General features: G+C 40.7%; 1 protein-coding gene across 1 annotated transcript; it reads left to right on the forward strand.

Moving 5' to 3' along the window:
* The first annotated feature begins 2418 nt into the window (after positions 1-2418).
* LOC121579344 (inactive peptidyl-prolyl cis-trans isomerase FKBP6) lies at positions 2419-12118 on the forward strand. Its single transcript, XM_041893863.2, has 9 exons — positions 2419-2657; positions 3114-3231; positions 3338-3427; positions 3508-3710; positions 5095-5214; positions 5537-5734; positions 6099-6208; positions 6309-6383; positions 11815-12118. Exons 1-8 carry the CDS (start codon positions 2583-2585, stop codon positions 6379-6381), a joined length of 987 nt encoding a protein of 328 aa, XP_041749797.2. The 5' UTR covers positions 2419-2582; the 3' UTR covers positions 6382-6383; positions 11815-12118.
* Positions 12119-12404: the final 286 nt, after the last annotated feature.

A 12404-nucleotide genomic window follows, 5' to 3' on the forward strand; every position in this document is an offset into this window, starting at 1 on the left:
AAATGGTCTTTCTACTGTACATCGTGTTTTATAGGTAATGAATGTACCATAAAACTGCTCATATAAGGAAAATGCACTTATACTAATTAATATGTCTATTTTAGTGAATTCATATCCGCTGGGAAATACTCTATTTCGTCCCAGATACTCAGATACCCAGTCTGTCTGAACTGAATGTACTGGTTTTAAGTTGTTTAGCTACAATAACAAAACCATTTCTTACTGCGACTGCCAATATCACAGATAGATTTTTACACTAGTCCGTTTGATATGTATTTTGTCAATAACTATGCTAATATCATGCAACAATATTAAAAATATCACATGTGTAGTTTGCAGAGAGCAAGTGAAATAAGATATGTCAGTGTCATTAGAACTTTTTGTTTGTTTGTTTTGCAAACATTTCGTCACCCATCTCGTTTTTACCCTGGACATCAGTTTATACAAGCCAGGCTGTCAGTCAAGTCACTCCTTCTCTCTGAGGAGTGTTTTCGGCACAAATGATAACATAATATGTGTGCATACATTTAGCTAAACCCAACCCAATATCTAAACATTCCAAACAATATAATTGACCCTAACAGAACACTCTTCAACAAAGAATGCTCATATTTGCCACATACAGTATAGCCTTGTACACAATGTAGGTAGTACTGCTGCTGCTTGAGTACCTGATTTACTTGCAAGGCAAGGTCTGTTGATGTATCCCCTTAACAGTATATAAAATGTGTGACATAGACTACTAATTACAGTATTTAAAGCAATGTCTTCTAAATAATGCCTTCTTTCTGATGGGATTTCAATGTGAACTTGAACTTTGGCCTCAAAAGGCATAAGTTATAACCTTAATGTAATGCGTGTGTGGGATGTTGGTTTCCCTATTCTGCCCAGAGTCCTGTAGTTCGTATTGCTTTCTGAGGACCTACACTCTTAGGAAAAAAAGGTGCTATCTAGAACCTAAAAGGGTACTTCGACTGTCCCCATAGGAGAACCCTTTGAAGAACCCTTGTTGGTTCCAGATAGAACCCTTTTGGTTCCAAGTAGAACTGTTTTGGGTTTCATATAGAACCCTTTCCACAGAGGGTTCTACATGGAACCCAAAATGGTTCTACCTGGAACCAAAAAGGGTTTTACCTGTAACCAAAAAGGGTTCTCCTATGGGGACAGTCGAAGAACCCTTTTGGAAACCTTTTTTCTAAGAGTGTAGATATCCATGTAAATTTGTGATTGGTGACTTTAAAATTGAGGTGTTTTTGAATTTTGGAAAACAAATCATGTCTTGGACGTATTTTGAAGAATATCAGACTAAAACTATCGTATCTTTGATGCTCGAACAGTCAACATTTGTGCAAATGTCTTGCTATGGAGTGTTGCGCTAAAAGCATAACACCCCCACCAGTTAATAGATTAGAACAGATAAATTAGTCTGCACTATCCCACCCTGGGGGAAAATGGTTAATTATTAGCATATGAAGTACAACGTTGATGGAGAGATTTGCATGCATTCTTTTGAAAAAAAAAAAGGAAGACTGCTCTGGCAAAAGTCTGTTTGAAAACACTTGGAATGACTCATATACAGTATAACCGTATGTGTGGAAAATTCTTTGTTTGTGTTTGGTATACGCTGAGGATTTAACTTTATCTTCAACAACTGTGAAATTGTATAAAATAGTCCCATGCCACAGTATAATTTTAAATATGTTTGAGTGTGTTGTACATTTGTCAAATTACTAGCATGGACTATTGCCATTGTTGTAGTTTAAACATGTATTCAGTGATATTGGCTAAAATGCTAAATGCTGGATCAGGTCTTAAAACTACAATGGAAGCTAATAGCATTTATTCAGAAAAACATATATTTTTGAAAATGTGTATGATATTGATGTTCTTGTGCATATATTTTGTTTGACATTTTTATATTGATAAAAATATAATAAAGTACTCCAACAGACTTACAAACTCAATTTGTACAGTAGGCTCATCTATGACCATATACTATTATGACAAACATGAAAAATAAGAATTGTGCAAAAGGGGAAATAGGATGTTTTTTTTTTATGTTAACCATTATTGGATTTCCGCTTTTGATTTAATAACGTCAAAAGGTCAGTGCACCTCACGTGGTGTGACCGACCCAGTGTGACCTAATGACCATGTCTGCGTTCAATACGAAAAAACGTAATGCAACCACAGAGTTTCTAATCGTTCAATTAAACGGAAACGGTGCTGTTCAATTAAACGGAAACGGTGCTGTTCTGAAGGACAGGTTGGGTTGTGGGTTCTAAAATGCACCGCTGCCCTTTAAAAACCTCACTCTCATTGCTTCAAGCCACACCCCGCCACACCCACCAAAGGTAGCAAACGTACCTCAAAGTCTGTTCAAGAACGTTTTGGGGGGGCGGAACGTGTAAAAGTCGTTACGCAACGTAGCAAACGTTCGATCGAACTGAACGCAATCCTAGCTACGTACGCCGTGGGAAATCTGTCTCAAGGCAAGCTAACTAGCTACCCAAATTATTCATAGAATTTAATATTATCATAGCTAGTGCAATTGAAATTTGCAAACATCTTTAGACAAAATTATGTCAGCAAACGGACTGTCGACCAGAATTCAGCAGTTTTTGGATCCCCACGAGCGGCTAAGGGCAGGTACTCAGGTAAAGCCATGGACGGGAGGCTGCCTATTGCCAACAGCGAGTTAGCTAGCTAACCTAACGTTACATGTGATATCAACATTTTAACACACAACTATTATTTGCTAACCTTCACACCTTCATATTAATAGGGATGTTTAATAAACCAAAATGTATTGCTAATTGGTTACAATGTATACAAATCTTTGTGCATAATTTGCTCATTTGCTAGCTAGCTAACTAACTAGCAAAGACACTGCTGCAGCCTCGCGAGCTTGATCCTGTCACCCCAAATTATTTTTGCTTCGCGTGCCACCTTGTAAAATTTCGTTTAAACTTACTAGCTATCTAACTAAGATATAAAACAGTGTTTTGGCAAGACACGGTTTCTTTGTGCCCCTCTGCAATCAAATTTAAGAAGGGTTGAAAAAAGTTAGCTAAGGGTTATCAATGATGGTAACTTTTCTCTGTCCTTGTCAGAGCCCTTTCCACCTCCTGGGCCAGCAGATGCAGGACCTCTTGGGCGATGGAGGGGTCCTGAAGGAAGTGGTCCAACCTGGACAAGGCCCACCAGTGCCAAGAGATTCATCTGTGTCAAGTACTGTCTAAAAATACTCCTATCTTTAGGTTGCCTTACAATGTAAGGCATATTTATTGGGACATAATGCAATCTATTATATACACTTGATAATATCCCTTCACAGTTAATTTCTCAGGATTTCTGGAGTACTCTGACCGACCATTTGAGACCACCAGCAACCTGAAGTACCCTCGAATGATGAAGCTTGGAAGAGGTAAGATGTAGCCTACTCTTAGGTAACTGGTTTTCATATGTGGCTTCATAAACAACTAATAAACACTCCTTAACTTACAGACGTGACTCTGTGTGGCCTGGAGCTGGGTATTCTGACCATGAGGAAGGGAGAGTTCTCTCGCTTTCTCTTCCTGCCTGTGTATGCATATGGAGAGATGGGCTGCCCTCCACTCATCCCTCCTGTAGCCACTGTGCTCTACGAGGTGCAGGTCCTCGACTTCCTCGACTCAGCCCAAGTGGATGAGTTCTTCGCAATGAGTTCGGTGAGGAGACTAGGGGCCTTATTCAGTCAGGGCTGTATCAAGGGATGGGCAATATGGCCATTTGTATTGAATGTTTTCTCTAAATAAGCTTTGTTGTACAATTAAAGGTCAAATACACTGCATTTCAAACATTCAACAATAATCTAATGGGAGACTTGTAAAATTATACCTAGGCTAAATTTAAGCCTTCCACAACCATAAGACTCACTAATAATGTAATTATTTTATCAAAATAGTTTTTTTGCAATAATCACTGATCTGGCATTCAAGTCTTTTGGATGAAAATGCCCTTTTTGTTACAAATTTAACCAGAACCATGCGTAATGCACATTCACTAATAGCAGGGATTATAGAATATTAACACAGGTCTCATAAACAGTCTCTCAAACACAAGCCCACATGCTAGTGAGTAGCCAGCTAATCTTTATATTTCAAGTTTAGCCAACTTGGATCATTTTGCTAGCTAACAAGGTAGCTAGACAGTTTAATTCTTATGAACACACCCTTCTGTCCGTTTCTAACTGTTTGAACAGCATGCTAGCCGGTCCACTTTGTTCAGATGTTGAAATCAAGTAGCCTTCCTTATTTCTCAAAATGAGAACGAGTTGCCAATTCCTTATATAATTGTGTTTTAGGCTTATTGCACATTAATAAAACACAGACTAGACAGCTAGTATAACAGTCTCTGGCAAAAATTATGTGCCGCGCACGACAAATTGAGCATTCATTTACCAGAATCTATGTTCATTGATACTCCTGTTTTAGTAGTGTCTGCTCTGTGCACAATTTGAGGAGTTGAGATATAAAAAGGGTATTGTTAGAAAGGTTAACTTCTCCTCTATTACAGTACAAATAATGTCTCAGTGTGGTTCGGTGTCCATGTGACCGATTTTCTGTTGAACCAAACCTGAAATGCAAATAGTGAGTTGAAAACACTTGTCAGAGAGGAAGAAGGAGACAAGACTAAAAAGACAACATGAGAACAAGCGGACATAAACGCTCATAAAAACAAAACAAATAAACGTGATTCTTGCAATACAGGAATTTGGAATATCGCACAAAAACATACATTTGAATTAATCAAATTAATTTGATACATCGCAGAGCCCTAGCTGTATCTCACGAGTCAGACAAAACTAGTTAGAGTTCCCTCAAGGTTGGTGGTGATAACCTCTAGGACCAGGGCGTTGTTGTAACAGAGAATGTCAACCTACCTTATTAAATACAGTGGAAGGAGCTGAGATATGTTATGGGGTTGAATAGAGCCATTTTCTAATTGGACTGAAGTTACTATTTCTGGTCATGCTTCTCACTACTTCCTGGGGATTAGTTGTGATTTTGTTGGCTCCCTCTCCCCAGTTTTTACCTTTCTCTCTCCCTCCAGGAGGAGCAGAACACTGTTCCTCTGTCCAAGCTCTTCAATGTGGTCGACACAGAGCGCAGCTTTGGCAACCGCTGCTTCAACCAGAGTCGCTTCGAGGACGCCAAAGATCGCTACAAGCAGGTAGGATCAAAATAGTCTTATGTCATAAATGATATGTCCTCAAATGAGCCCCTTGATTTTAGTTTCAGCATTATTTTATGATGAAGGATCACTTCAAGTGTATGTGAATGAATGAGAGCAATGATTATGATGTTGAAATTCTGGTTCTCTCTCATAAGTATTGAGTTTTTTGTAGATGTTATTTTATACACAGTCATAAGCTCACTGTCGTGTGTAATATTTGACAAGCACACTTGTGTGTAGTGTGTGCACACTTCTGTGTCTGCATGTATGTGTGCATGTGATAGAAAGAGGTGTATGACCTTTCCATGTGTCTGGCCAGGCGTTGACTCTGCTGGGGAATCGGGAGGCGGAGGACAAGGAGAAGAAGAGGAGCATTGCGGCGGTGCAGCTGCCCATCTACCTCAACCTGTCCCTGACCCAGCTCCGCCTGGACAGGCCTCTGAAAGCCCTGAAGTACGGCCACAAGGCCCTGGAGATAGACCCCACCAACACCAAGGCCCTCTTCCGCTGTGGTCAGGTCAGGTCAGACCCTCAGGGTGGGGGAAGTCATATTCTTGTCAATAAGCTGGGTTCATGTGTGTGTGCCTACAGTATATGTGATTGTTTTTGGCATCATAGTTTGTGCTATGGATATTAAATATAGGTGAGCTGACAGGGATCTGACACCAGACATAAATGTTCTTTATAAAAAACTTTTACAGGTGGTGCATTTACTAGGACCATATGTTTTATGAAGATTTACCCATTAATAGCGTCTTTTAAAATAATTCTAAAGCATACATCTTCCCATTTTCACACATTTGAGTTTTGCATGTTTGGTGATGGCTCACTTGTGGAAAGAATCGCAGTCACACATGTTTTAACCAGAGCGTTTTCCTCAGGCCTATTTGGAGTTGTTTGACTATGAGAAAGCCCAGGATTACCTCACAATGGCTCAGGCCAACAAACCATTCGACATCGACATCAATAATCTCCTGAGGAAGCTTGCCATGTAAGATAATATTTCTGACATTCATTGTTTATTCATAGACGTTCATTCTTTATTTCCCTAGTGACACATTGTTTCAACTAAATTATTGTTACTTGTGCAGACGCTACAAGGACTATTTGGACAAAGAGAAAGAGCTGTGCTCCAAGATGTGTGCAGACTTTGTGAAGAAGTGAAGGTAAGGCTATACAAAGTTGATTTTACTGTTTAATGGATACATTTTTTAAAAGGTGAAGCGAGCGAATAAAAATAAAATATATACTGAACAAAAATATAAACGCAACATGAAACAATGTAAAAGTGTTTACTGAGTTACAGTTCATATAAGGAAATAAGTCAGTTGAAATAAATAAATTATGCCCTAATCTATGGATTTCACATGACTGGGCAGGGGTGCAGCCATGGGTGGACCTTGGAGAGCATAGGTCCACCTACTTGGCACCCAGGCCCACCCACTGGGGAGCCAGGCCCAGCCAATAAGAATGTTTTTTCCCCCCAGAAAAGGGCTTTATTACAGTCAGATCCCGAAGGTGAAGAAGCCAGATGTGGAGGTCCTGGGCTGGCGTGGTTACACGAGGCTTGCGGTTGTGAGGCCGGTTGGACGTACTGCCAAATGTTGTAAAACGATGTTGGAGGCAGCTTATGATAGAGAAATTAACATTCAATAATCTGGCAACAGCTCTGGTGGACATTCCTGCAGTCAGCATGCCGATTGCACACTCCCTCAAAACTTGAGACATCTGTGGCATTGTGTAGTGTGACAAAACTGCACATTTTAAAGTGGCCTTTTATTGTCCCCAGCACAAGGTGCACCTGTGTTATGATCATGCTGTTTAATCAGCTTCTTGATATGCCACACCTGTCAGGTGGATGGATTATTTTGGCAAAGGAGAAATGCTCACTAACAGGGATGTAAACAAATTTGTGCACACCATTTGAGAGAAATAAGCTTTTTATGCATATAAAACATTTCTGGGATTTTTTATTTCAGCTCATGAAACATGGGACCAACACTTTACATGATGCGTTTTATATTTTTGTTCAGTGTATAAAGAAATACAATTTTAACCTCTTACAACCAGTGGGGTAGTGGAGGGTATACGCACTTATTTTTCAGTGAGCATTGCGTATATTGACTTCTTAATCCCCATGATGCGTATTAAAGTAGTGGAGGTATACGCCATAACATTTTAATAAGACTGATGGAACAGATCAGAATGTTTAGCTTAAGATATTGATACGTTTAAAATATTGATAAACTATTATTTCTTCACATTTTAGGCGTAACAATGTGCACACCGCATTAGGCCTATGTGTGAATGTTCCAAAATACAATTTGAGGTAAAACACAGTTCTAAAATGTGCACCGCACATGCAAGCGGTTTCATGGACAGAGATAGAAATATCTGTTAGAAAGAGGGGAGTTCTAAATGTGCAACAACTATCATGGGTTGATAATATGACTAGGATAATGCCTTTGGCTGCTAGACAATGAAAGAAAGAAAACCAATAGAAAAGGAGGAAGCATATGAGGAAGACTTTGTAAAATAAAAAAAATTCTATGGTGGGATTTTGGCTATAGGCTACTTTGAAGCAAGGTAAGACATGCGTCATTATATGAAGTAAAACGTCCAGGTTTCAAACAATTAAGGAACACACCTCCCGAGTGGCGCAGTGGTCTAAGGCACTGCATCGCAGTGCTACCTGTGTCACTAGAGATCCTGGTTCGAATCCAGGCTCTGTCGTAGCCGGCCGCGACCGGGAGACCCATGGGGTGGCGCACAATTGGCCCAGCGTTGTCCAGGGTAGGGGAGGGAATGGCCGGCAGGGATGTAGCTCAGTTGGTAGAGCATGGCGTTTGCAACGCCAGGGTTGTGGGTTCGATTCCCACGGGGGGTATAAAAAATAATGTATGCACTAACTGTAAGTCGCTCTGGATAAGAGCGTCTGCTAAATGACTAAAATGTAATGTAAAATGTAACATGGAAAAATATAGCGACGCTAATGATAGGCCTAACTGTACTCTGGTAGATGTGAAAGGCTTTCCCAATAACCTTCTCAATTAAATGTTAACTAGCTACAAAGTAGCCTATGCCTACCAGGCAGAATGACGACATGATTATTTGCATCAATCCAGTGGCCATTTGTTTTGCAAACTCCAGCTCATGTGCTACAGAAACACCACTAACCAAACAGAGCTAGGTGCCTGTGCACTTGAATTAAAGGGTAACTACACTCAATTTTTTTTGAGTATACTCACTTCTCCAGGTACCACTACACCACTGCTTACAACACCTAGCGACCTTACCAAGAGATTTTAGCCTTTTGTTATAATGGTTTTGGAATGACAGTCACAGGGACCACGGTTTGAAAGCCTGTCCCGGCTGAGTTTTAGGCTCAGTTCATTTTTCAATAATTGATGTGCTAGCTGAAATGCACTCAGTGGCTGTTTATTAGGTACACCACCCCGTTCATGAAAATGGTTCGCTCCTACAGACTGAGTCACGTGGCCATGGCTTGCTATATAAAGCAGGCATCAAGGCATTCCGTTACTATTCGATTTGAAAGTTAGAATGGGCAAAATGAGTGACCTAACGAGTGTGGTATGATTACCAGTACCAGGCGCGCCGGTTCCAGTATCTCAGAAAAGTCCGGCCTCCTGGGCTTCTCATGCACAACAGTGTCTAGGGTTTACAGAGAATGGTCTGACAAACAAGAAACATTCAGTCAGCGGCAGTCCTGTGGGCAAAAACAGCTCATTGATGAGAGGTCGAAGGAGAATGGCAAGAATCGTACAAGCTAACAGGCGGGCCACAAACAGGCAAATAACGGTGCAGTACAACAGTGGTGTGCAGAACGGCATCTTGGACCACACAACTCGCCAGTCCTTGTCACAGATGGGCTATTGCAGCAGACGACCACACCGGGTGGACAAGAACAAGAAGCGGCTTCAATGGGCACGTGATCACCAACATTGGAAAATTGAGGAGTGGAAAACATTGCCTGCTCCGACGAATCCCGGTTCCTGTTTCATCTTGGTTCTAGCATGACAGGCTGGCGTCATGCTGATGGCAGAGTCAGGATTTGGCGTAAGCAGCGTGAGTCCATGGCCCCATCCTGCCTGGTTCAGCGGTACAGGCTGGTGGCGGCGGTGTAATGGTGTGGCAAATGTTTTCCTGGCACACGTTAGGTTTCCATGCCCCAACAAATTCAGGCTGTTCTGGAGGCAAAGGGGGTTCGACCTGGTACTAGTCAGGTGTACCTAATAAACTGCCCACCAAGTGTATATAGGAGTCTACTTAAGTAATCAGACCTATTCTTACTATGATGAGCTGCTTCGCTTTCTATTCAGTTTGAATTCTACATTTCAACAAATCTTTTTAGACAGCTGAGGCAAGCACACATATTTTCTTCAGGAAATGTACCTTTTCTAGTTTAGTCATGTTTATCTTTATTTTTATTTAACCTTTTATTTAACTAGGCAAGTCTTAGAAGTTACTTTTCAGGCTGACTAGCATCTATTAAGTTGCAATGGCCCATAAATTAAATGCCCAAATCAACTTGAAGTATCTACAAAACAAGTTTTGCAGCCACATAATCCAAAAAGAAGGCTATTTTTTCCCCCTAAAATTACTGTTCGTGATTCACAAATTATTATTTTGAGTCACATGATTTGATTCACCATGATTTAACCAAATCCCAACTACACTGAACAAAAATATATACGCAACATGAAACAATTTCAAAGACTTTACTGAGTTACAGTTCATATAAAGAAATCCTAATCTATGGAGTTCACATGACTTTAAAAAAAGGTAGGGGCGTGGATCAGAAAACCAGTCAGTATCTGGTGTGACCACCATATGCCTCATGCAGCATGACACATCTCCTTCTAATAGAGTTGATCAGGCTGTTGATTTTGGCCTATGGAATGTTGTCCAACTCCTCTTCAATGGCTGTGCGAAGTTGCTGGATATTGGCGGGAACTGGAACACGCTGTCGTACATGTCGATCCAGAGCATCCCAAACATGCTCAATGGGTGACATGTCTGAGTATGCAGGCCATGGAAGAACTGACATTTTCAGTTTCTAGGAATTGTGTACAGATCCTTGCGTGCATTATCATGCTGAAACATGAGGTGATGGCGGCGGATGAATGGCACGACAATGGGCCTCAGGGTCTCGTCACGGTATCTCTGTGCATTGAAATTGCCATCGATAAAATGCAATTGTGTTCATTGTCCGTAGCTTATGCCTGCCTGCCCATACCATATCCTCACCGCCACCATGGGCACTCTGTTCACATCAGCAAACCACTCGCCCACACGACGCCATCTGTCCGGTACAGTTGAAACCGGGATTCATAATATGCCATTTAGCAGACGCTTTTATCCAAAGCGACTTACAGTCATGTGTGCATACATTTTTACGTATGGGTGGTCCCGGGGATCGAACCCACTACCCTGGCGTTACAAGTGCCATGCTCTACCAATTGAGCTACAGAGGGACCACATGGGAAGAGCACACTTCTCCAGCGTGCCAGTGGCCGTCGAAGGTGAGCATTTGCCACTGATGTCGGTTGCGCATAAATGCGTGTCCACCACCATTGGAACATTTCTCGCATAATTAATTTTACAGACACAAAGAGATTGTTGACATTTGGAACCTTTATGGACAAATTTGCGGTTTCTATCAGGCCTGTCGTTACTTTTTTTATCCGACATGTACTTTACTCACATAAAAAGGTTGGATGGTAACCTGGTTAGTGAGTGTGTCCATTGTCCTCTAAATGCATGCATCTGTTTCGCTCAAGCTCTGTGGTTGGTATTTCTGTGTTAGCCACAGGAGGGCGCTGTATGAACAGATCCAAAGCATTGATTGATGTTTGCCACATACATTTCTAACTATCTGTATCCAATTCACATAGTCACTTTGTTTTAATAAGAGATGCAGTGCCATCGGTGCCCATTTAAGACAACTCAATCATCTAGCAGTTTTTATCATATTTGTATAGTCATATTTCCATGTTCCTTGCTGTATACAGTTTTTGTATAAAATTAGATGGCCATTATATCTCAATGTGTAGACGATTAGACATCCACCATGGTTTTAGGGTATGGATATTTTCAGCGACAATTCCCAGTGAGAAGCGAGTTAAGTGCTAATGACCACGATAGTTTGCAATGGGCTTAGAGAAAGCTCATGTGGAATTGGAAGTTGCAACATTAGATCCACTGGCAGCTCACATAAAGAGATATTGCACTCATCTATTCCCAAATCGATGACCGACCGAAACTTGAGTGTGATTTGTCCGAACCTGTTTTTTCCAGAGGTACATAAATATTGATTATGTAAGGGTCCAAACTCCAGACTCTTTCAGCTTCAAGTGGCAGCGCTCTCTCAAGATCAAAGGCTTCAGAGTGTAATTTGGGAATCATGTTGACTACCTGATCTGGGTGTTCTTCAGAGCTTTAGGACAACACAGTTCTGCAAAGGTATCCTCCCTGTATCACAAGGTGGGATCTGCCCTATTTGCCTGCCAGAAGTGTGTGTGTGTGTGTGTGTGTGTAGCATCTGGAGCTAAATTTTGGACTCACATTCTGTTGCAGGTGATGGTGTAAGGAGAACTTAGTCAACACCGAAGACTCACACAAGCCTTACTACAATATGTAAATATATTAACTTTCAAGAGTTTCTGTTCATTATGTACCAACATTTACAAAGCTATTCTGTACACTAAATCCAACTGCAGTTGGGAAACAGTGAAATGTCTTAATAATGAAAAATGTGTTTGTGTTCATCTTGTTACAATATTTTCAAGGGCCACTGTTGTTTGAGTTATATTCAAGAAGTAAAGCCTCTCTAAAATGTACCATTGTCTTGTCTGAATAAACATATTCTCCAGTGATTCAAGCAAGTTTCAGAAAAAATATCAATACAAAGCATTTCTTGGGAAACCTGGATTGGAGGACATTTCATGGAAGCCAGTTGGTATAACATAACATGATGGTTTTACAAGGCAGAGTTTATGTACTTCTCTATGTTTAAATCTCTTGATACCATTGACAAACTCTTCAAATAGCAACGGACATCGAAATTGTTAAGGTTTTAAAAACAATTCTAATAAATGCAGCAGTTGGAAAATGGACGTAGATACTCCAAACTTTTAGAATTGTTATAATCCATCAGATATTGACTG

This window comes from Coregonus clupeaformis, chromosome 13 (assembly GCF_020615455.1).
Source record: "Coregonus clupeaformis isolate EN_2021a chromosome 13, ASM2061545v1, whole genome shotgun sequence".
Taxonomy (NCBI): Eukaryota; Metazoa; Chordata; class Actinopteri; order Salmoniformes; family Salmonidae; genus Coregonus; species Coregonus clupeaformis.